This window comes from Rhinopithecus roxellana, chromosome 12 (genome assembly GCF_007565055.1).
Source record: "Rhinopithecus roxellana isolate Shanxi Qingling chromosome 12, ASM756505v1, whole genome shotgun sequence".
NCBI classification, from domain to species: Eukaryota; Metazoa; Chordata; class Mammalia; order Primates; family Cercopithecidae; genus Rhinopithecus; species Rhinopithecus roxellana.
In genome coordinates, this window is record NC_044560.1 from 125618556 (window position 1) to 125644049 (window position 25494).

A 25494-nucleotide genomic window follows, 5' to 3' on the forward strand; every position below is an offset into this window, starting at 1 on the left:
TCTCTGCAACTCAGCTTTCCTACCTGCAAAATGGGGGTTACCAAAAGCCACCATGCAGGCTGCTGATGTCTCTGGAAGAGCCTAGCACTGAGGCACAAAACAGACAGAAGTGGGCAAAATGGCAGATGAATGAAGGAATGAATCAATCAATAGAGCGCAATGTTTAGCATTACAGGATCGGAAAGAAGAAGAACAAAAAAGCATGTGTTCTCTTCGGGGAGAGCAGGGAGGGCCCCTAGTGCTTTTAATTTAAGAGGGGGGAAAATCACTTCATTGCAAATTTTAGCCGGCTCCACTACTGATGTTGGCAATTTACATCTCATTACAACAAATGCTTCAGATTGCTGTTTTGCTTTTAAAAAATTTCTGGGGCATTGTTCTCCCTCAAACACATGTGACCAAATTAGCCACAATAATAAGCACTTGCGTTAAGAGACAGCATTGTACAATCTGGTGCAGATATTTTAGGTAACAAAGGAACTTTTTTCACTTTGTGGGAAGAGTAGGAATTTTTTTTTTAAAAAAGGGCTTTGATCCATTTGCATTCCGATATTGACACACACTTGAGGTTTATTTGGGGGAAAATATCTCTTCCACGGAAAGAAACCTCTCAGCTGGGTAAAGGAAGCTTTTTAAAAGTATGAAAGGTAGTACTTGTCTTTTCACTCAATCATTCATGAACCCATTCATCTCACAACCCCTGACTGCATATCAAGATCTTGGCTCTGTAAGAGGCACTGGGGACCCAGAGACAAAGTATGTTCCTGTTCTGGGGAAGTTCAGATTTAACATGTGAAGCACTATTATAGAGCATACAAATAACTCTGATTTAACGGATGAGCAATAGATTTAGTGTCAGAAAAACCTGGTAAAGATCCTGGTTCTGTTATTTACTTTACCTCTGTAAGCCCTACTGGCTTTTTCCCTAAAATGGAAAGCATGACACACAGTTAGGGTCTTTGTAAGTGTTTGCTGGGGCAACAAATATATGAAATTACACGATTTTCTATTCTTGTTGTATCGTTAACTGGACTAATACTGTTCTTTCTGATGAACACAAATGTTTATGTTTGTGTGACTTCTGGGTTGAGAAATCACCTATTTTTTCAAACATATATGTGTTTGGACACTAAGTATTTCCGATTTCAGCTGAAATAGAAAGGTTAATTATATATATATATTTTTTTAGAAAAAAGGATTAAATCCTTTTACTTCTGTAAGTATATAGGAAGCTTCTCTGCAATAAGTACCATCCTATTTTCTTCAAAAATGCAAAGTACATCAAGTCAAAATTCTTAAATGCATACAGAACATCTGGTGTGGCACAGGGAGTACTAGACTTGGCAGAATAGAGATAATTTTACTGTTGAGAAGGACCTGGGCATGGGAACAGCTACATAACAATGAAGGAGTTAAACAAAGGCCTTGGAAAGAAACTAGGGAAGATGCCTCCGGAGCTGGGTAGGAGGATCCCCCTCTGTGGACCTTCTCAGACCCTCTCAGAAGTCATCAGCTGCTCTCACCTGCTGCTGTAGCTGTGCTTCTGTTTCTTAGCCCCATTAGGCTTCCAGTGAAACACAAACAAATCTGGTTTCATTCCTTTGGTGAGAATCTACTAAGTACCGCTGAGTGCCAGCCCTGGGCTAGGTGGAAGTGGGTGCTTCACAGTCTATCAGTGGAAAGAGACAGGCAGCAGACTGCCACCACCCATATGGCTAACAAGCATTAGGAAAATAACTGGGGCAGAAGCAAAGGAGAGGGTGCTGCCTCTGGAGGAAACTAGGAAATCTTCAGAAGGATGGTCACAAACTTCTGTGTTGGGGCTTGGAGGATGAGAGGAGCTTGTTGGGTATGAGACCCTAGGGTGGGGTAGTTCTCATAAGGTGAAGGCAAGTGGCACAAACCACAGGCTCACTGTGCACAAAGGGTGCAACGTGATGATCTGCATGAATTTGGGGAGGGGGAGATCACTGCTGGTTAAGGGATCCTAGAAGGTTTCAGGAAAGTGGTGATCTCTGACTGGGGCTCTGATGGATGGATGACATCTTGGGGAGGTGGGGGAGTAGCAAGGCCGGGGTTCTTCAGGTCCTCTCTCTCTCCATTTTCCGAGTGCCTTCTTCGAGTGAGGGCAGGAGCAGACTTTGTTGGGCAGAGGCAAGAGAAAAAAATTCTAGCATGAATCCTGGATTAGGTGAGATCCCAGCGGCTCACAAAGATGCCTCCAAAGTGGGGCCACACCCTCGGGGAATGTGAACCACAGAGCAGCAGAGTTGAAATGGATCTGAGAGAGCCCCCGCTCCAAGGGGGAGAAGCCCACCCAGGAAGAAAGAGGTAAAACAAGCAGGCCCGGGTCCCCAGTCTTGGGGGTCAAGGTTATCCCCGACTTTGAGGAACTGCAGATGCCCATTTCAAATGACGTATTTGAGAAGGAAAGGTGGCTGAAACCTACAAATGTCTTCTTTGTTAAGTGTCTTATATCAAATGTATCTCTCTTTTTTCTCTCTGTAGCATTTTCAGCCCACTGTCAGGTGATCGTTTAACATCTCCCTGACTAGAACATAAACACCAAGGGGATGAGTAGTCTTGTTCGCTGCTATATCCCCAGCACCTAGCACAATGTCCTTCATACAGAACACTCACTAAACATGTGTTTAGTGAAAGAAGTTAATCCTCATGATGATCCCACAAAATAGACCTTATTATCTCCGTAAAGACTCAGAGCAGTAAAATAACTTGCCAGAAGTCACACAGGTGGTGAGTGCTCAAGTTCAGAGTCGTCAGATTCCAAAGACAGCTCTTTCCACTGCCCTGCCCCTCCTCAGTGAACTGTACTTTTCAGAGCTTCTTGCCTAATGCTCACTCTGTGTGACCCTCAACTCGTCTCTGATTTTCTCAGACATTCCTTGGGGGTCTGTGAAAAGCTCCACAATCGTGAGGGGTGTGGTGGAAGGGGAATAGGGTGTCACCTCTAGAAGCTCTGAGCTTATCCTCTGGTAGCCAGGGAAGACTGGACTGCTTCTTCATCTGTGCTGCTTCTACTTTCCTCCTGCCCAACTATCTGTGCCCAGAGAGTATCCACATGGCAGGATATGTGCAGAACGCCCTGTCAGAGAAGCACTGAAGGCCCACACATGTGCTCAATGCATGAAAAATGGACCAGAGTTGGCTGGGTTGGGGGCTAAGGAGTTGTGGTGGGAATAAGTGGGGTGGGTAGCACAAGAGCTGCTCCCAGGTTCCCGAGGGACCACTGTGGGCACAGTGAGTGCCCGAGAGCAGCAGTTATGAGGAGGCAAAGTTTGATCACATGGTGGATGTCTGTCCAACAAATCAATCCATACCCCTGACCTCAGCTGATACTCCCTTCAGGCCATGAGCCCTTCCAGAGTAGGGACCATACGGGATACATCTTTGCTACATGGCTGTTGATTGATTCACCTGGCTCAGAGGAAAACAGCAACTCAGGAGTTGAAGGACTGCACCCCAGGCCACTCCAATGGGGAAGTGCCCTCATGAACCACCTGCAGGAAGGTCTGGGGTAGTTCTGCTTGCGCTCATCTATATCTGCAACCTCATCTCTTCCTGCTACGCAGCCCTTCACTGTGCCGTCCAACCAGAACTACTTTCAATTCCCTGAATAAGCCAGCTTCTCTTACAACTCCAAACCTTTGTTTAGGCTCTCCTGTTGCCTGAGATAGTCCCTTAACTTGGGGCCTCCTGCAGCCATCCACAACTCTCCTACCCCAGCCATGTAAGGAGCTCTCTTTTGTATCCTTCCCCAACATCCCAAGAGCTCAGGACCAAAGTAAGGCTCACCCTGCATCACCTCACAGTCTGCTGATGAGACTGTGACTTCTTTAAGGTCACAAGGGGGGCTTAACAATTTGATGTCTCTATGCCTAGCACAGGGCTCGGAACAGAGGAAGGATCCAATAATGTTCCCTGCACAAAAACATTTTCCTACAGTCAGAGCTGTCCAATAATGGGACAGGCTGCACTGGAAGGAAGTGAGTGAGCATCTTGTCTCTAGGGGAATGTTACTGGAGGCTGGGTAATTGCATGGCAGGGAGACTAAAGAAAGCTTCTTGTCATGTATAGGAGGCTAGACGAGGTGAACTCTGGGGTTCCTTATGGGACTAAGGTCCTAGGACTCTTAAGAAATACATATGTCTTTTCCACTCTCTGGGCCTCAGCTGTCCATCTATAAGATAGAGGTGAAAGGTTGAACTGGGTTCTCTCTAAAGAGACAATTTCTAAGAAAACTCCAGGAATTATCTGGTTGGTATCTTGAGGCCATGCTGCCTGGTAAGGCTGAAACTATGAAGATGTGGTGGGCTTTTAAACTAAGCAGGAAATATTCATCTAACAGGTCAAGGGTCCTGCAGTCACAGAATGCACAGCAGTACTGGAAGGTATAATGGCCAACAAAGAAGGCCTAATCAGGAGGCAGGCAAAAGGGACGGTGCCACAGAAGCACATGGCTGAGGGACTCTGTGATCAGACTGCCTGATGCATGGCAAAGGAAGGGGGCCTCAGTTCTGAAAACTGGTTCTACCCTTTCCTGGGTGTGTGACCTCAGGCGAGTCACCTAATCTCTCTGAGCCTGTTTTATCCACTGCTGAGGTTGTTTTATATATGGAAAGTATTTAGTGTCTGGTCCAAAGCAGGTATTCCAGAGACCAGGCTTTGCCTGTAATGAACACTTTCCCACCTCCATTTCCTGACTGGCAAATCCAAAAGAAAACAAGTCTGTTACATGGCAATATGGAAGGCAAAACCCTGCTCTAATGGAGAAACACATTCCTATTCTGACAATGGGGAAAAGCCTAGCAACTTCCTCTGGATGTTTTAAATACCTAGGAAGTTGTTAGAAAAGGGACAGCCTGGAGTTGTCCCTCAACCCCATCCCCACTGCCCCCAGGAAAACGGAGTCTAGGAAGAAAGGGAAAGGAGGGTCCTGAATTGTTCAGCCACCCTGAAATCAACTTTTAAAATAATGTAGGATTATTTTAAACTGTGGCTAATTCTAATTTGGGCAACAGTTCAAAAAAAGTCCTTCAAAGTAGATGATGATCAATATTTTTCAGAGAACCTACTCCACTTCTTACTACTAGATCTCTTCCTGCCATCTGAATTGAGCAGGGTACAATAGTTTTTGAAACTGCCCTACCACTAACTGTAAACCGGCAGGCAGACTGTGGGCTTCTTGGGCCTCACCTCCACAAGGCAGATGTAAATACGTAACTAGACAAAATGGCTCTTGTCCATCTGCTTTGGGCCTTTCTCAAAGTCCAACTTTTTTATAGTACTCCTGCTCATTGTGAGAATGAACTGAGGCTGAAAGAGACGGGAAAGAGCTCTGAGACAAACAGGCCCCAGGAAGAGAGTCCTGGCAAAGAGAAGACTGAGCCACAACTAGTGATGTCTAAAAAAATCCAGGAGGTCAAATGCGGGGGTTGAGAGCTAGAGATGGGAAGATGGAATTCTGCCCAGGAAAAGTTGGGGGTAGTAATGGACAAATTCTATAAGCTACAGACCAGTGAGTTTGAAATCAAGTCCAGGCATGGTTGTAAAATAGACTGTTCAAATATGATTTCTAAGGACTTACAAGGGGAAATAGGAAATCTCTAGGAGTCATCCAGGGTTGACCAAAGATTAAGACATGCCAGACCATCACATCTGTGTTCTGCTGTAGGACAATGGGTGCCTATGATGTGCCAAGCACTATATAACACATTTTCTCATGCACATCTTCAAATGATTCTACATCTTGATGCAGTACCTACTGAGCACCTACTATATGCTGGCCTCTAGGCAGATGACTTTACTGCATTTGTTCATTTACTTCTTTTTTTTTTTCTTAGACAGAGTCTCGCGCTGTCGCCAGGCTGGAGTGCAGTGGCATGATCTTTACTTACTGCAACCTCTGCTTCCTGGGTTCAAGCTATTCTCCTGCCTCAGCCTCTCGAGTAGCTGGGACTATAGGCACACACCCCCATGCCCAGCTAATTTTTGTATTTTTAGTAGAGGCGGGGTTTCACCATGTTGGTCAGGAAATGGTCTCGATCTCTTGACCTTGTGATCCACCTGCCTCGTCCTCCCAAAGTGCTGGGATTACAGGTGTGAGCCACTGCCCCCAACCCATTTGCTCCTTTTAAAAACCATAATAGTTGATACTATCATTCACTCTGTTGTACAGATGAGGAAACCAAGGCTGAGGAAGTTAAGTAACTTGCCCGAGGCAACAAAATTTGAATTTGGAAGAGCTGGGATTGAAAACCCTAGTATTTCTGACCTCAGAGCCCATTAGGGCTCTTAATTACTGAGCTGGTTCTCCTGTCTGTATGTAGTGAGCTTTAAGATACCTATATTACAGAGGAGAAAACAGAGACCTGAGAAGGGTTAAAAAATGTGCATGAAGTTACACAGGTAATAAATTAAGACAGCTGAAATTCAAACCCAAGTAATATCTGCTGCTGAAGCCCAGGTTGTCTCCAGTACAGGAGAAAACCAGCATGAAGCATTTGGCTGACATTAGCTGCCTTTTCTAAGGCACTATCAGAGACCTGGGCTTAAAGAAGCCAGTTGAGACTGCAAAGGATTTTAAAGATCAAAGCTGGTATTTTAACGGACCTTGGACAGCACACAAGGTACAAACCCAGAGGGTTACAAAGGTGTTAGTGATCCAGCTCTAAAAAGTTGAAACAGATATGCAGGCCACAATGGCTTTCTCCTTTTTCAAAACTTTCAGCCAGCTTATGATCTAGCCAACAGGACATTATCTCTTCTTTTTGCCTCCTCCTCTCTAAAATGGAGATAATAATCCCTACCTGGCCTTGCAACAAGACTATCAGAATTGTCCAATGAGATAAAAATGTCAAGGTGCTTTGAAACCTGTAAAATGCCATGTACATGTGAATTACTGTTATTACTCTAGTTATCTATGTCTCTTCTGGTTAGAATTCATCATTTTTGCCTATATTCCCTGACAAAGCACACACGAAATCTAATATCATCATCTGCCTCCCTCCTGCAATTACAACACTGATTTTATTTGCCTGGTGTCATGCTGCGTACATGTTTGTATTCCCTGTGAGACTTGTGTGCATCCTGAAGGCAAGGATTACATCTGCTTCTCTTTGTATTCCTCACAGAGCCCTTGAGAGTCTTATTTGAACTAATGTTACCCGAGTCACGCCACAATGAATTATACTATCTAAGTGGTACTTACAGTGTAACAAACTGGGGAGGACACCGTAGCCTTGGACTTTGCCTTCTAAGAACATGGAATCTAGCTGAGGAGAAACCAAGAGAGACCCTAGAATTTACTCCATTCTCACACATGGGGGCTTACCCTCCCCCAGTTGGGTCTCTATTGTTCTGCTTCCCTTCATCCCCTAAAATTCTCTCCATTCTAATCTACTTGTGCATTGTTTTTCAAAAAGGCACTCTGTCTTGTTCATTACGTTATTCCCAGCACCTAACCCAGTCGTAGAACAAAGGATACCCTTGATAACTGTTCACTGAATAAAATAATGAATAAATGAATATACACAGAAAAACATCTGTACCTTGGAATATCACCACGCTTTTTGCATCTTGTCATTTACTTATTTGGGGGAAGATGGGCAGGAAAGGGAGAAAAATGAAAAGGGGACTGGCATTTATTGAACACTTACAATATGGGGGTCACGGGGCTAAAGTTATTACATATGCTTCCTTATTTAATTTTGACAGTGGAGGACAGTAAACTTCCTTCCCATCAGAAAGGGTTGTTTACCATGCTAAGATCACAGACAAGGAAAGTTCTGTTTTACAGAGAGAGATGATGTCCTTTGTGGGGAGTAAAGGGGATGGAGGGGACACCCCCATGTTGGGAAAAATGAAGTCTAAGAGCTAAAGAAGGTCATACAGGTGAGGGTCCAGAGAGAAGCACACAGGACCAGGGTCAGGAGACCCTCAGGAATAAGCCAGTGACACTTTTTGGGCTTGTTTCCTCATCAGCAAAATGAGGGTAACAGTCTATAGCCTAAGTTCTTTCACAACTCCATGACTCCATGTTGGAATACTTCCGATTAAACCCATCTTTTCTTGTGTGTGGAATGAATGAAAGAATGAATAAGTGTACAAATGAAGATGTGTACGATTCAGTGAAGCCTCTGAAACATACTCTCTTGCTGCTATCCCCCACCCTTGGGTGTGGCTCCACCTTTCTGACCCCAGCCTCCTCAAGGTGTGCCATTATAACTCCCAGCTGCTAACGGACCTGCTTCCCACTCTCAGTCCCCATCAGTCTGAAAAGACCAGGTGGCTGCTCTCTACTACCATCTACCACTCGTAGGACTCCACTACGTGGGTGAGTAAATAATGATTCTTTCAGGTAGGTAGATTTCTTTTGAAAACTGAGCACCTCCTGACCTGTTGGCCTCCCTCATCTCTGAATTTGCCTGTTGTGGTGTGAATGATCCAGCACCCAAGCCAGACAAAGGCCCTTGAGCTAGGCCCCTGGCTGAGGTGGACAAATAAAAATACTCAAGGATATGCCTCCAGGAGCAACACTCAAATGAGGCCCAGCGGGCAGAGAATGGCAAAGCCTGGGCCCTACATCAACCCTAAGCCAGGATATGTTTATCAGAGGGCAAGTGAAGCCATGAGTCAAACAAGGGTCTCTTATTTGCTTTCTGGTTGTTCTCTGCCTTCTTAGTGGTGTTGATAGATCAGGATCTGTTACAGCAAGGGGATATCTTACTAGACTTTCCACGAGAGAGTTCTCCCTTCAGATGCTAACCTCTCCCACAGAACTGGCACTCTGTGTTTTAATAACATGTTTACCTCCATCACTACCCTCTCCTACTCCCCAATGTCTTAGTCTTCTTTGCATCTCCCCAAGTTCCTAGGCTCAGAAAGCATTTGGTCAAAGTTAGCTGACTGAATGAATAAACACATGAACAAACATATATAACCCCTCTTATCTTCAATATTGTAAGAGGATACTGAGGCAGAGAAGTTAGTTAACCTGCCCAAGGTCATATAGCCAACTACTGGCTGGGGGTGCCTGAGTTAAAAGTCAAAGTTAACCCTGTCTTAGCTCCTCCATTACATGATGTTGAACAGGAGCTAACAGTAATCAAGCATTAACAGAATGTCAGGCACTATGCTGTGTGTCACAAGGCTGTAATATGATCATTCCCATTTTACAGATGAGAACACTGAGGGTCAGAGACATACACGCTCTTTGCCTAAATTGCTCCTCACTCTCCCCATGTACTGATTCCTGTTTCAATAACAAAAATTCATCCTTCAGGCTTCAGCCTAAAAGTTGTTTCTTTCAGGAAGCCTTCCCTCTCTGACCCCTCAAAATCTGGTGGGTAGTCCCCTCTGTTGTCCCACAGTCCTCTATGGTTTTGTCCCTATGATGGCATTTATGTACTGTCCTGTCATTGATTGTTTCAGGATCTGTTTCCCTCATCAAACTTTAAACTCCTCAAGGGCAGAGGGCAAGGTCTGTATTGCAAATATACTGAATTCTTACACTAGGCAAGATCCCTGGCATGTAGCAGGAGACCAGCAAGTATTCATGGAAGAAAATAAGGTCACAGGAAAGGAAGGAAGAATGGAAGGAAGGACATGAGCTTCCCAAAGCCACAGAGTTGGGAAGTAGGGAAGTTGGGATTTGAATCCAGGCCATGAAAACATACAACCTCCTCTTAAGGGTAGAGACCCTTTTATTTTATTCTTGTGGATTTGTCTTGGAACTTGGCACATTACCATTCTCCTATTAACATGTGTTAATCAATAGACTTTTAAGCTTTCACAGATGAGGGACAGTGGGTGTGATTTTCCAGGATGCCTGCAGTCCTGAGAGGATAGGGTAGGTGCCCTATGCATACTTGGGGCTCCAGCTGATTTATGTTGAGTCCAACCCATTGTAATGATGATGGTGACTCAGATCAGGGAAGAGCTATCCGCTGGCCTATGCAATGGCCTTCAAGGCCTGTGGGATGGGAGAGCCTAGAAAGATCAAGACACTGAAACTATGCTTCAGGTCAAGTTTTTCTACATGTTTTAGGACTAAAATAGGCATATAAAGATGTAAAATGCAGGGTATCTTACTACCCCAGAGGCTCAGGAGTGGTTTCTGGAGTTTAAACTCAGTTCATAATCATGAAAAACAGGTAGTTTCCCTGGGAGTTGAATTAAGTACGAAGAATTTCTGTTTTTGGTGTACTTCCCCACAAGCCCCCAAGAAGTTTATAAAAGGCATAGCATACAAAGCACACTGAAAATACAGATTGTTCATTTTAAGATTGGGAAACATCTTTTCCGCTCTGAAAATTTCAGTTATCCCCATCCCCCATCACCGCTATAAGAACAATATAGCTTTTACAAATTTTTACATTTATGATTTCTCTTTGAGATTTTATTTTAATAAAGAACTTTACTAACTTTTGAAGCTGCAAACCATATGCGACTTTTCGTGTCCCTGTGAACTTCTGTAGACTATGATTTGGGACACTGACTTGCCAAAGCAATGGTAGAGTTCGGGAGTAGACAAACTCCAGCCTATGAACTGAGTGACTAGAGTTGAGACAGAACTCTACCTCTGCCTCCCTAAGTGACTCTGGGGAAGTCCCAATGTAGTTTCCTTTTCTATGACAAGGGCATGAAAAGGCTTCTCTACTGACTCCTTGGGCCATCCAAAGATCTACTGAGACGCTACCTTGGGGACATACTTTAAGAAGCAAATGACACCTACAAATATAAGTAAATTAGGGTAAGAATAAATCAAAGAAGAATGAAGCTTCATATCTAAATATATTATCTAGATAATGAAAACCTTCATAAGGGCAAGACCATATTTTATTTAAACTTTGAGGATATTCCTAGACTAGATTACCACCTTCTTCAAGCAAAGCACACTGACTCAGAGTTATCAATTACTGTCTTCAGGGGCTATGGAGGCAATGAACTTGTGTTATACTGATTTCCTCAATACTGACTGGGTTCTATCTTTTACAGTTCTGGATTCTTATGTTCTGAAAGCATTTTTCTGTCTTTTTCTCTCTGGTAGGCAGTCATTTCTTCTGGCAGTCAAGGCTGCTGCCTCTCAGATTTCTCGATCCCTGCTTCTAAACCACTTTAGATTGGAAAACCTGATTAGTTAAAATAGAGTGCAATATAAGAACCTATTTAAAGTTCTGTGAGCAAACCAAAGGAGTTTTATACATCTTCATATTCATCTTCCTAAGGTCATGTGCCTCCCTGCTCAAAGCTTTCCAATGCTTTCAATTCCTACCAAAACAAGTTTAGACATCTCAGGCTAGTCAAGTTTTCAAGTCCTTCCGTCTTCTGTCCTCAAAGCACATTTGCATTATTCCTCTTAGTGTGCTCCAGGTATCTTCCCATGCTCATGAGTGCTGCTCAGCCTCCTCTTGTGCCTTGAAACACTGCCCACCCTTCAAACCTCAGTTCCTTACTGAAGTCTCTCCATGCCCTCAGTTACAAATAACCACTCCAAGCCCTGAACTCTCATGTCATTTTGTCAGCATTCTCCTTTGGCATTTATCACTTTCTGACTTAAACTAATACATGTTGTTAGGATCATGTCTACTTCTTTTTACTATCCTGAAACTTCCTTGGAGAGGTTCCCTACAATCCCTGTTACTGCCTCTTGCTGAAAGAATGCATAAATGAGTGAGCAGTGACAAATATTTTGTCAGCTCTTATTCTCTGACCCATGTTCGCCAATGTTTCCATAGCTGAGGCTGTGGCATACATAAGCTCCTATCAGATTCACTATGAGTGGGAGCGACTCTTCCTTGAGATAACTGATAAGCCAAGTGTCTGTCCTTCCCTAGCCTCCGGGGCACTTGGTCTCCCTCTCCCCTTTCTCCTCCCAGAAGAGGATCTGGATGAAGCATTCCACCCATGTGGAGTGGTAGGTGGCCTGCTGGGGCACTCACCGCTGCCAAGCCGCAGGAGCAGCACGTCCTGGAGCCTCCGGTTGAGGTCACGGAGCTCCTTCATTTCAGACACAAGTGCCCCGTACTCCTTGAGCTTCTTGGCCTGTTGTACCAGCTGCCTCCGAGTCCGCTCCAGCTCCTGCTGGAGGTGGCGCATCTCTTCCTGCTGCTGCTGGTAGTTGCGCAGCAGCTCCTCATACAGAGCCCGGGGCACCACAGCATCTTCTAGACTGTCCATGTCCTCTGTGCCTGGCGAGGCCTCCACGAAGACCTCTTCCGGACACGTGCTATGGCCCAGGCTCAGGCCGTTCTGCTTCTCTAGCCGAGCCACCACAGCCTCGATGCTCTTGTGCGCCACTTCGCTCGGCTTCCGCCCCTCAGGTCTCTGTGTAGGACAACGAGAATCAGTTCAGGCAAGGGCAGCTGGGACTTTCTTGGACTGCAGCTCAATATTTCCCCAGACAATCCTAAAATCACAGAATCACAGAACATCAGTGCTTGGAGAAACCTGTGCAAACACTTAGTCAAAGCCCTTCATTTTATAAATGGGGAAACATTTTATAAATGGGGTTCTGAGTGGGGAAGAGGCTTGCCCAAAGTCATAACCAGGACACTGGTTTCCCAGGCCTGCACTTTTTCCTTTCACCACTCTGCCTCCTGGATGCATATACCATGACCACCTTTCCCAACTCCCCAGGCCCCAGCCCACCCACAATGCCTAGGCAGTGGCTTGCGCATGGGGGTGTTCAATATGTATTTGTGGAGAATCAGGGAGAAATCAGGCCAGGCCAAGTGATCCCAGAGGAGTCACAAATTTCTTCAACAACAAAAACAAAAAATTCCTCCCCTAAAGGCAATTCACCATGTAAACTTTTCATCAAGAATGCTTTAGATGGAAAGGATGTTAAAAACTCTAATCTACTCTAATCTACGAAAGAAAACATGTCATATTTTCTCTGTTCCTCCTCTGCCTACTCAGAACTGGCACTCAGTAGGGGCTTGAAAAATGTTTACTCAACTGAAAAGTTCAAAGAATTCTAGCATTGAAAAGTACTTTCAGTTTCACTTCCTCATGTTCCAGGTGAGAAAACTGAGGGTCAGAGAGGGGAAGGATTACACTTAAGGTCACACAGTGAGATACAAACAGAGCCAAAGCCAGAATTGGAATCTAACTTCCAGTACAAGGCTCCGTCCCCCCATGTCTGCCAGCCTCTCCCTCAGCAAGACAGTGGATAGACAGAAGAAAGTTAATTTACAAAAGAATTATCCAGGACTCCCCCAGGGCTTGGGGTTCTACTGCCTGAGGAAATTCTAGCTCAAGTAGCTACAGCTTCTACTGAGGGGCAGTGAGAGTTACAGGATCAAATGAATTCTTCACTCAGGGTAGGAGGGTTAGGAGCTCTCCTGACTGGGGCACTTGTAGGAAGTGCAGACGACTGAGGACATGAGATTCCAGGCACTTCTCACTAAGTTTCAGGAAATTTAAGGAAAACCAAACCAAATCAAACCCAGCCCAATGAAACTATGACTCTGATATTGTGTCACATGACAAAATCTTAAGTCGTTTTATCTGCTGGGATAAGGGATGAATTTATCATTTATCTAAAGTGATCGTTACAATATGTCTGTGTCACTATAATGTGAGACCCTTGGAGGCAGAGACCATGTCTGGCTAATGGCTCCAGGTACCAGCACAGGGTCAGGCCCATAGCAGGAGTACAGTGAATGCCATGAATTGAACTCAGCTACATTCCCTGGGAACACCCTCAACCTTGTGTCCAAAATCAGACCATGGGCAATGCAGAAGACATCCCATTTCCTTATCTTCCTCCTCCCTTCCTCTCAGGTATCTACTGCACAGAAAAAAATAGCTAGCTTGCCGAACAAGATTTTCAGCAGTTTCCAAAGTGAAGGCTGGAGACCAACTGGGGCACACAGCAAGAAAATACAACCTCATGCAAACGTTTTCATCTAACCCAAGGTCTCACAGACCCCTTCTGTGAACCTCGTGCACTTCCCAATGAGTCCAGCCTTAGCAATTTGGGGCAATCTGACAGTGACTGCCCCTAAACTTCTCCCCAAGAACAGCTGCTTAACATTGTTGGAGCTCAGCAGTGGCCTCTCCAGAGCTGTGGGCCAAGGAGAAACACACCGTTCCAAACCTCCAACAGCGATGACACTGCACAGACTATGCAAACAGGACCGTGCTTGGTGGCACAGCATGAATCAGGGCTCTCTGGAAAGTTGGCCAGCAAGGCAAATACACACTAGTTGTCCCATGCTTTCCCTACTCTGAAAAAAATCATGGCCTCTGATACCAGGGGACATTTACATGGGGAGAGGAAGCCAGAATGAAATTCTTTAGCTATGAGGTATCTGAAAATGCTCCCGCATACTTCCAAAGAAAGAAAAGATTTTGTTACCTTGATGTGTCTAAGCTGTAAATCTTCTTCCCCATAATCTTTAACCTCTCCATCTTCTTCTACATGATTAAGAGAAAGCTTGGGGATTTTTATTTTCTTCTGCATCACACTGTTTTCAAGGTCAGATTTGTCTTCTAAAATGCATATCAAGAGAACAAGGTTCATTATGAGTTAAAATGAGTCATTATGAGTTCAGAATGCCCAAAACCTCAAATGCTAGAAAATAATGGAGGCCAGACCAGTTAAAAACGAAAAACAAACAAACTCAAGGCCGGTTCCCTCTTGCATGCCGGGATCCTAATAGCAGTGCAGAACAAACTCTAGGAACAAGAGTGCTTGCGAAAAGCACTGTCATACAAAGTGTTGAAATAGCAGCCAGTGAATTTGCTTAGGGGTTTCTCTAAGTATACCCTAACAGGTGGCCTTTTATGGAATTCTAGAATCTTGAATTGGAACAGCCCTTAGATTGCTATCTGATCTAAACTAAAATGGCACATGAATCCCTCAACTCAACTCAGATCTTTCTAAGTCAAGTGTCTTCCCAGGAGAACTTGGTGGGTTTCTGTCAGCTCAAGTACCAATAGACATGAGAGAGATTATAGCTGATAGGGATGTAAGGAAGGGCAGGGGTATCTCCACAGCCCTATACAAGACGGGCTAAGGTAAGGCAGACGGGGGAAGAATAACATTTATCCCCTTTTTACTGGTATCAAATCTCAGCATGACTGAGTTTGAGGGACCTCAGTGAACAAGTGGTCCAACTCTCTCATGTTACATGAGGAAATTCAAACCCAGAGGATGGAAGAGGCTTGCCAACGGCATGAGCTGAGGAACAGCCAGGAGTGGGAAAGAGGCCTCTGGCACCTTGTCCACTGCTTACGTGTGCTGACAACACATACTGAACGTAAAGTGCTACACAAATACAAAAGGATATTATTTCTACTCATTTTCTCATTCTTTAAGCTCAACTTCAGATAATCTGTTTTTTTTTTTTTTTTTTTTTTTTTTTTCTGCACAGATTTCAAACTGGACTTTCCAGATTTGTCTCTCACTGGATATGTCCAAAAATAAAAGTTCAAACAAGAGGGCTCCAGAGGTAAAAATCTGAATCTTTTCTGGAACTGTACCCTTGTAGTAAAATACTTTGTGTTCAAAGCTTAAACTGACACTTTAGAGATTGCTGTTTCTCATAGTCCTCGAAGGTTCCCATTGCTGTATCCCAAATGCGTTTTGTAGCATGTTACCCGATGTTGGATGTAGCATATGGCCAGGTAGTTAGTTAAATCTAGTCCTGAAGGGGTGTGTGTGTGTGTGTGTGTGTGTGTCTGTATGTATGCATGTATTTGCATGTGTTAAACATGCTCTTACACTGTTCCCAGGCCAGGCTTCTCTCCTCACAACTTGTTAGTAATGCTGAGAAGGCAGCTTATAAGCACATAACTATTCCAGAATGTACTCAAATACTGAATCTTCCCAAACGGTCTTAGGGATGAAGGCCCAGCTGGTCAGAGGTGGGAGTCCAATATCAGAGACTTCAGTGTGAACCTCAGCTTTTCTATGACAGGAAGAGGACAGGTATGTAAGGGCCTTAATCTCTCTGGACATAATGGAGGTTGTGAGGATGAGAGCAATAATTCACGCAATCCACTGGACAGTGCCTGCTATACACTGGCCATTCGATGGATGGCACAATATAATTGGTATTGTCAATGTATTCTGAATCATTTTCTTCTCTTAAGCATAAAGTGAATAGAGATTTAATTTTAAAAAATGAAGAAATGATTTAAGTAGGGTAAGGATGATAAATGAACTGCTCAGAAAAAAAGGAGGTGGTCTTTGTTAACAACCCCCTACGGATGAAAATGGCCTTTCCCATTGAGCAGAGGAGCAACCCTTGGGTTTCTATTTTCACAACAATGGCTCGTTCTTACACTCTTTGTGGCTATAAAATGCATCCAACGGGTTAGGCATGAACAACAATAGGGACTGGGGTTTTCTAAAAGAGCAACAGTTTCCCTCCTACAAATCGCTGCTGACTTGTAAGTTAAAAGGCTGCTAAAATGTAAAACCTAAAGAAAGTACATCAGATGAAATTATCTTACCATGGTGTTTGTGTGTGTGTATGTTTGTGTGTCTGTGTGGAAAAAAACAGACAAAAAGAGAGAAAGAGAGAGAGAGGATAAGGGTGGTATTAGGATTTCTGAATGTGTTGGGCAAAGCTCCTGCGCTAGTCTTCAATTTGACAAGTTCAGGACAAAGTTTGACATGCAGAGCCACCAAACTAGAAATGACAAGCTATGTTATGCCTTCCTGGGCTGAAACTCTGTAGCTCAGGATCATGTTGGTGTGGAGAAAAGCAATCATTTGGACTCACAAAACCACGTTAACATCTGGATGGAGAATGATCCTCAAATCATCCAATTCTATTTTTCAAAATGCAGATGAGAAAAATAAGGTTCTAACTGGTGAAGTTTGTGCATCCATGCATGCAACTCTCAGGCCCAGGAATAAAGGAGGGGCAGGATGAACAGGGTCCCTAGCCTGGAGAGCTCACCGTTGTGCAAGGTCACAGAAGTTAGTGTCATAACATGAATGGGGGAGAACTTGGACCACATAATCCAGAGCTTTGCCTTCTATGCCTCGACTTAACCTTTACTGAGAATTTACTCTGTAGGATCTAAACTAGGTCCTGGGTGTTTGGATGAACGGAGGCAAGATGGCGCACTTCCGGGTTCTTCAACCCCCAACTTTTCCCGCGCGCGCGAAAATCCAGTCGGCGACCCGGGAAGGTGCAGACCAACTAGGCATGCGCCAGGTGATGTCAATCTGAAGAGACCAAGATTTACCTGGTCGCACCTGTGGAACGCCCCCTGACACGCCCGTGCCCCGCCTATTGCCCTCCCACTCCTAGAAAAGCCGCTCCAGAGGCACGCCACGCGCGGCCTTCCTCAGTCCTCCACTCCTGTCGGGATGTCAGGACTGTGGGAACTCCGTCCGAGAGCTGTACGGGTGACTCTGGGGGCCCCTTTTGTCGGGGGGCCAACAGACCTCTCCCTACCCACCTTCTTTCCTTGAAGCTAGGTGACCAAAATAAACTTGCAGTTTTGCTCCTACCCTTGCCTAGTCGCTGGTTCTTTTGTACCCGCTCTGGTGGTCTTAGAAAAACAAAACAGTTGCCGCTCTGGTGGTCTTAGAAAAACAAAACACTGGGGACACAGATGAACAAACATCCAGCTGGGGATATAAGATAAAAACACAAGAAAAGATAACCCAAGATCTCAAATGCTGAATTTGAATAAGGGAGAAGTAACTGCTAAAGGATTTTGGGAGCAAGGGAAATCACTTCGGTCAGTGTAACCCTGGAAGGCTTTTGAAAGGAGGCGGCATTTGAGCTAGACTCGTTACTTGCTAGGTAAGTTAGGAGTCAGTTAATGTACTTCTCTGAGGCTATTTCCTCATCTATGAATTGAAGTAAATAATTCCTACTCACATTGCAGAACACTGTGAAGATTACCAGTTCGGTGTGTTAAAAACTTGAGTAGAGTGAATGGCACTTCAACAGTTGGTGCTCATAAAAGGATAGCCATTTAAAGGATGGTAAGAATCTGGACTACACAAGAGGGGTAAATAATAGAAGCCAAATGGGGAAGGCTGGTGAAGTATTTAGAATGAAATGGTTATAAAAGATGGTTCAGTTATAGGCAGCAGGGAGAGGTGAGAAGGTAAGGAAAGGTGGTTGGAACTAGAAAGTAAGTGGCCTTGAATGCCAAGTTAAGAAGAGCTGAGGCTCAGTGTGCCGATGCGGAATAAACTAGGCATCAGACAACCTGGATTCCAAGTCCAGTTCTGTCGCTTTGTAGGTGTGAGATGTCAGGAAGCGGCTACCTCACTGAGCATAATTTTTCTCTGTAGAAATGGAGATACAATATCTACCTCAAGTAGGATCATATCAGCTCAGTAAATGTTCCTTGAAAACAATAGAGCCCTGACAAAGAGACAAAGACACAAAGACGCAGTGGATGACAGAGCTCAGCAAGGATTGCCTGCTGGCTTCTGCTGGCTTGGTGCTTGGGGCAGGCTTGCTTCTGGAGGTAGAGACCTGCTTAGCTGCCTAAGATGGGTGATACTTCCCATCTGATGACAGGAGGCCTCATCGCCCTACCAGCTATACTCAAGACTCTAGGCTCTTCCATCTAATTAGTATGCCCTTTTTTCTTGTGTGCTTGACAAACTCTGTTTAGCTTCCACTCATCTTCTCCCCCCCTCTCAAAGATGCCATTACACATCTACACATCCTACATACCTTCTTTGTAGTCTATTATCTTACTATTTGCAATTATCAGCTTAAAGATCTTATCCACTGGCGTATGAGTAACCTCAGGGTAGGGCCCATATCATAGAACTATCCATACAATAGAGACTCATCAAACAAAAATGTTTAATGAAAGAATAATAAAAAGAGGCTACACCAATAAGCATATGAAAGGAGCTCAACACCGTCAGTCATTAGGGAAATGCAAATCAAAACTACAATGAGATACCACTTTATACTCATTAGGATGGCTCAAATCAAAAATAAAAGTAAAATAACAAGTGTTGTAAAGAATGTAAAGATAGTGGAACTTTCATACATTCCTGTTGGGGAATGCAGAATGGGCAGCCACAGTGGAGAACAGTATGGCAGCTCCTCAGAAAACTAAACACAGAATTACCATAACCCAGCAATTCCACTCCTGGGTGTATATGCAAGATAAATGAAAAAATATACCCAAACAAAAACTTATACACAAATGTTCATAGCAGCATTATTATTAACAACCAAAAGGTGGAAAAAACCCAACTGTCCATCAACTTATGAATGGCTAACAAAATGTGGTATACCCATACAAGAGAGTATCATTCAACCATAAAGAGAAATGATGTACTGACTCATGCTACAACATGGATGAATCTTAAAAATATTATGCAAAGTAAAAGAAGCCAGACACAAAGGCCACTTATTGATTTCATTTATATGAAATGTTCAGAATGGGTAAATCCATAGAGACAAAAAGTAGTTTCGTTGTTACCAAGAGCAGGGGGAAAAGGGCAATAAAGAGTGACTGCTCAGTGGGTAACACGGATTTCTTTTCTTTCTGAGTGACAAAAATGTTCTGGAATAAAGTAGTGGTGATGGTTACAGAACACTGGGAATATATATACTAAAAAACACTCACTTGCACACACTTTAAAATGGTTAAAATGGTGAAATTCACATCAAATGAAATATATCTCAATAAAAAATTAAGTTACCACTTGTGGAATGTCTGCTACATGTCAGATACCTCTATAAAGATCTTCATATAAATTATACCTCACAGCAACCCTGCAAGTAGGTGTTACAAGCCACATTTTTTTTTCCCAAAAAAGAAGAAATGAGGCTCAAAGAAAGAAAACTCTCTTCCTAAAGTCACCCAGCTGGGAAGGTACACAGCCAAGATGTGCTATAGATCAACATGCCTCAAGCCTATGCTTTATCCCCTCTAAACACATTCCTGGAACATGGTAGAGCCAGAATAAATACTGAATGAATGAGTGAATGATAGCTACAGTTGAGGACATCCAAATTCCCCAGCCTAAGTTCAAAGCAGAAGACCACTTGACTCCTACTTTCTTGCCAGACCGCATCCTCTATCCTCAGTCAGTCTCCAGAAAGCAGCAACCATCACCAGGCACAACAGAAACAAGTTGTGGCCAACCCTCAGGGCTTGAATGGGTTCTTTGAAAAGGTAGGCTGAATAGTCCAGGAAGCTCTGAAGTGTAATGAATGAGTTCAGGAAACGGACAGAAGCAGATAGCACCCTCATTCACATGCTTCTTGACCTGGATCCTGGCTGCCTTGATGCTTGGCCAGGGGGATTTCGAGGCTCCTCTGAGAGTTAACCACCTCCTGGCTCCATCCTAATACTTACCAGTCTCTTCCTGGACCCATGTTCCCAGGGTGAGGGTTCAGGAAGACCCAAGTCCTCTGCTTATTCTTTTCTGCAGGCAGTGAACATTTACCAAGTTCCTGTTTTGGTTTCGGAACTATGCTAAGTAGTCTTTGTGTTTTTGGTCCTTACGACCCAGTATATGACAAGAACCCAACCAAAATGCAAAGTTTGACTTTGTGAGAGACACTGGCTTATATAGTGCAAATATCTGCTCTCTATGCCTTCCTAACCCTAACCCTGAATTGAAGGTATAGATACCTCACAACCACAGAAGATTACTGAACATTCAGTGTCATCACAACAAATGGAAGAAACAGTTGGGAGAAGGAGGCCCAGTACCTAGCAAAAACAGTGCAGTCTTTTGATTCAGGTGGTCCTGATTTGGAATTCTGGCTTTGCTACATACTAACTGTGGGAGCTTGGGGTAAGCTAGTTAACCTGTCTGAGACTCAGTTCCATTATCAGTAAAGTGGGGATAATAAACTCTTTTCCAAAGAGACAGTTCATGTAAAAGCAACAAGCACAGTGTCTTTCTTGTCATAGATGTTCAATAAACAGCAGCTGTTAGGCTACCCTTGTGTATTACCTGTTTGGCTTTTGTCTCATGGCAAAGAGAACCACTGCAGGTATCTGACACAGACTGAGACATGATGAAAGAGATGTTTTAGGAAGATTAATGTGACAGTGGCAAGCAATACGGATGAGATGTGAGGAGGAGACAGAACACAGGGTGACAAGAAGCTATAACTCTTGACTGGTCACATGAATGAAGGTGAATGGTGGTGTGGATCATATAAGACAGTAAATACTTTATGTGGCATTTTAATGTGACTTTGGCATATGCTTCTGGCTTTGAATTCCACGAAACCACAGAGTAAATTAGCAGTTGACTAGGAAGGATGAAGAAAGCTCTCTACTTAGCCAGTCTGTGCAACTGCTCTAAACTTGAGGCCAAATAATTAGTTTTAGTGTAAACAAAAATAAATGTGCAGCCTCTGAAGATAAAATCACCAATCTCGACTTCTGGATTATTTTATGTCCAGGGCAAGGAAAACCACCAAAGATTTGGGGGCATTATCCTTTTCCTCCTCCTTTCTAGCTACTACAATGTGCTAATTGCATTCATCCATTCAACAAATACTGAGTGAGCACCTACTACATGCCAGGCCCTGGGCAACATTCCTTACAAACTCCCTATGTTTAATCCCTACAATAATTCTACTGAAGCAGGAACTCAGGCTCATAGAAGCGAGGTGGCTTTCGTAAAGACGCAAATAGCAGAGCCAACATTTCAAATCAAGTCTGTTTAATACAGGCCCTGTTTCTATCACCTAATTATCCTATGGGAACAAGAGAAAAATTATGAAGTTGCTGTAACTTCTCAAATGAACTATAAGGCACATATAAAATGATGAATATGTCAATATAACTTCCTAAAGTGCCTGTCTTTCTCCCAAGATCTTGCCTACATCCTAAGAGAATACTGTGATGAATTCCCAAATTGAAGTAAACACTATATAAATATGACCTGATGCCACACTCCTGAACTACAAGGCTTATCAAAGCCACAAAGCTCTAAATAATGCCCAAATAGGGTCTCTACTCAAAGCCACAAAGAACTTTCTTGTAAAAAATATATGGTAAAAACTGCTATTCAAAAATATAGCAGAACTTAGTATTATTAATCCGAGGAGGAGAAACATTCCATTAAACTTACTACTGGGAAAAAAGGAAGCATGGTGGTAATAGGCAAATGGTGTTTTAGAAAAAACAAGCAAGTGACAGGAAACCCAATGCAAGTCTGTCTTCAAAAATGAATTTGCCCCTGAAGAATTTACAGTATTATTAAAATGGGAGAAACTCTGTCTTAACTTCCATCTGACATATAATCAGGCTGGACAATTAAAATAATCCAACATCATAGAGCCAAATTTGGTATAAGTTTGTTAGCCAGGATGAAATCCTGAAAGGCTATACATAAAACACTTTATAAAGGTCTTATAAATATCTACACATAAGTTTAAAGTTTTTCATCCATACAAAAATCCTGTGAAGTTTTATGTCTGCATTAAAAACAGATATGCCACAGAAAATACAAACACATTGCATTCTCTGGCCAATAGTGTTTGTTTTTATAAAATCCAAGGCAGACAAAAGTCTCAAGTTTCAAGGATTGTACATAGCCAAGACTACAAAAAAAAAAAAAAAAAAAAAAAAAAAAAAAAAAAGTGCCCTGCTGTGGTGTAGCAGAAAGACATCAGGAGACACCAAATCAAGGCCTGGCTGTCTCACTAACCTGTTTGGTGATTAGTCCTCTCTCTAGATTTTCTTTTCTGTAAAACATGAAGACTACAGTAGGAAACCTTAACGGATCCATCTAGCTATGTGACCGCTGGCCAGTCACAGGGACTTCCAAGTTTCTTTCTCAGCTGTGTAATGTAGGGTAACAGTAGATGAGCTAGAAGATTCCTCCAAGTGGGCATGTTTGAAGAAATGCCCTACTGAGGCCATCCAAATAGGGAGAGAAGGAATTGCTGGCCAGGTTTCAGTAGGTCTCCTTGTTCTCACTCCCACCACCTCACTGGCCTTGGTACAGGATTGGGGCACAGACAAAACTGGGAAGTTCATTCTGCAGAGTCATTTGTCTAGCTGCCTCCATGTGCCTCAACAGGGCTGTTGTCAGCGCAATAAACACCCCCAGGACAGTATCACAGAAGAACAAAACATGGAGGAAAATATTAATAGTAAGCCTTTCATGCTTAGGTCAAGTCCCAGGAGGATTTAAAACATACACACAAGTTAAATTTTAAACTTGTGTGCTCCTTCCATGTGCTCGTTCCTCTAAGTCATTCCTTTCCACAGTGGGCAGTATCTGCAACTAAGCAAGTCACTGTTCTTCTCTCAGCACCTATTCGTCCACTGTAGTTCCTAGCAGTTATCTATATTTAAGGAGAATCTACTATATGCCAGACATTTTTCCCTATTATCTTGCTAAATAACACAGTGGGCAATTACTATCTCCATGCTATAGATGAGCACCTGGAACTCAGAGATGGGAAGTAATCTCCCCAAAGCCACTCAGCTTCTAAGTAGCACAGTCACAATTTGAACCCAGACTATGTAACTTCAAAGCCTGTCCTCTTTCAGCACTCTAAAATTTCCTCTTCTGTAGTTATGGAAATGATCTAGAAGTCATCTAACCAAACTCTCCCATAGTCCAGGATTCCATCCTAAAATACCCCCGACCTGCTTGCCACCTCCAGTAACAGGGAGCTCAGCACCATGCTAGAAGCCCTTTCCATTATTTGTCTGCTTTCTCTGCTGTTATATTGCTTCCACCAATGCCTGTGAATTCCATTCTCTGATCCTAACTCTACTTTCAAGAACAAGTCTGATCCTTCCTCTGTGGTGCAAAACTCAGAAAATGAAAATTACCAAACTATCATCCCATGCAAATCTTTTCTTTTCCTGCTTATATATTTAGCTATCCTATCCTATGTCTGACCAATGAGTGAAAAAGAAAAGGCAGCTGCTATATAGTTAAAAGAAACCAAAACAAGCCTAGTTCCAGGATCCAAAGACCTCTCTTCTCATTTGGTTTCCAGGACACCTATCTCTGCTGGTTATCCCCCGATTCTAAGTCCATCTGTTAGACTGGGAAGGCTGTTTCTCCTCAGTCACCTTTTTTTCAGGCTCTTCTTTAACTGTGCCTTTAAAAGCTGATGTTTTGCCCTTGCACACTTCTCTCACTCTGCACTCTCTCCCACTGTAACTTCAGACCTTCCATATTCATGACTGCCAGATTGAGAGCTTTGGCTCAGAATGCTCTTCTGAACCTCAGACCACATGCCTACTTGCTCTCCTGACATATCCACCCAGATGTTCCATGGGCCCTTAAGATTCGACAGGTCTCAAGCTAAACTCATCATTTTCCCTTTCAACCAGCTACACTTATAGGATTCTCCTCAAGACAGGAAGGTCCAGATCACCACATCATCATCACACACATCATTACTATCAGTCAGTTACCACGTCCCATTAATTCTCCTTCCTTAAAACATCTCAGGTCCACCATGACCACCACCACCTTAGTTTAGGTCTCAGAATTTTGGACGGAACTGATTCATATTTCTCCACAAGTCCAACCCATGTGGGAAGACTTAGCCCACTGCCTGGCACCTACAGTGTTCACTAAACAATTGTCTGAATGGCTCTCTTTTTTTGAGTAAAACAAAAATCTCTATCTCACAAGGATGTAGAATATGTGCACTGAACCTGGAACCAGGTGGGTATTTACCACATATTTGGTAGACAAAAACAATGCCTGTTCCTCTTCCTGCATTTCCCTGGAGTATAAGGCTGACCACCTAGTATAACTCAATACTTGTGGAACTTAAGAGAAAACCTCTCCAGATTACGAATGTTCTTCTGGTAGGAAGAGTACACACAGCTTCTGTCACTAAGGAGCTTATAAGACAAAGCAGGTAGGAACACTAGAAAGAGAATTGGTCTTGGTGTCAAAGACCCCAATCTGAATTCCACTTTCTGGGTGTGCTTTTAAAAATAAAAACTAGTATGCTCTTGAATAACACAACACTGCATAAAAACAACTTGCCTGGGACAATTTTTTCTTTCTGTTTGTGAATCAGAAGTCTGAAGCACTCTGTAGCACATACTATTTAGTTGTAACAAATATATGGTTGTTGAACATGAGAAATTGCATTAGACTGAACCTTCAATGGTTAACATCCCAGTAGAATCTGCAACAGATGACAGCAGGCAAGTTCCAATCTTTGCTCCAAAGTACATCAGCAAAACATGTCAAAACCTAAATTAAAAGTTTTCACTCACTTTTTTTAAGAAAATAAATCCTTTTGTTGGCAGTTTCCCACTGATGACATGCAACAATCTTTGCATATGAAATCGGCTAGTCCCCTGCTTCACTGCTAACTTTGTAGAAGTTCCAAAGCATTTCTGGAGCAAATGATCTATTTGGACTAACAATGCCAAGCTGGGACCTGAGCCCTGAATGAGCTAAAATTACCAAAGCAATAAGAACATGGCTTTGGAAGCTATTTCTCCCAAGTGTGGGGTTTCTTCTAGCTAGTTGAGGGAGTGATAAAGAATGCTGACTTTTTC

General features: G+C 43.3%; 2 protein-coding genes across 6 annotated transcripts in view; both read right to left on the minus strand.

The window, feature by feature from the left end:
* The window catches only part of AGBL4 (ATP/GTP binding protein like 4), a 1510388-nt gene that overhangs the window by 238349 nt on the left and 1246545 nt on the right, over positions 1 to 25494 (minus strand). The window lies entirely within an intron of this gene.
* BEND5 (BEN domain containing 5) overlaps positions 1 to 25494 on the minus strand; it is a 50545-nt gene that overhangs the window by 19497 nt on the left and 5554 nt on the right. The window contains exons 2-3 of one of the 2 annotated variants that reach the window (XM_030942937.1): positions 14384 to 14517; positions 11961 to 12345 (exon numbers count right to left, since the gene is read on the minus strand). In XM_030942937.1, the coding sequence (XP_030798797.1) occupies positions 11961 to 12345; positions 14384 to 14517 (519 nt within the window). Of the gene's footprint in view, positions 1 to 11960; positions 12428 to 14383; positions 14518 to 25494 lie in introns of both variants that reach the window. The other variant, XM_030942938.1, reaches the window with a different exon arrangement.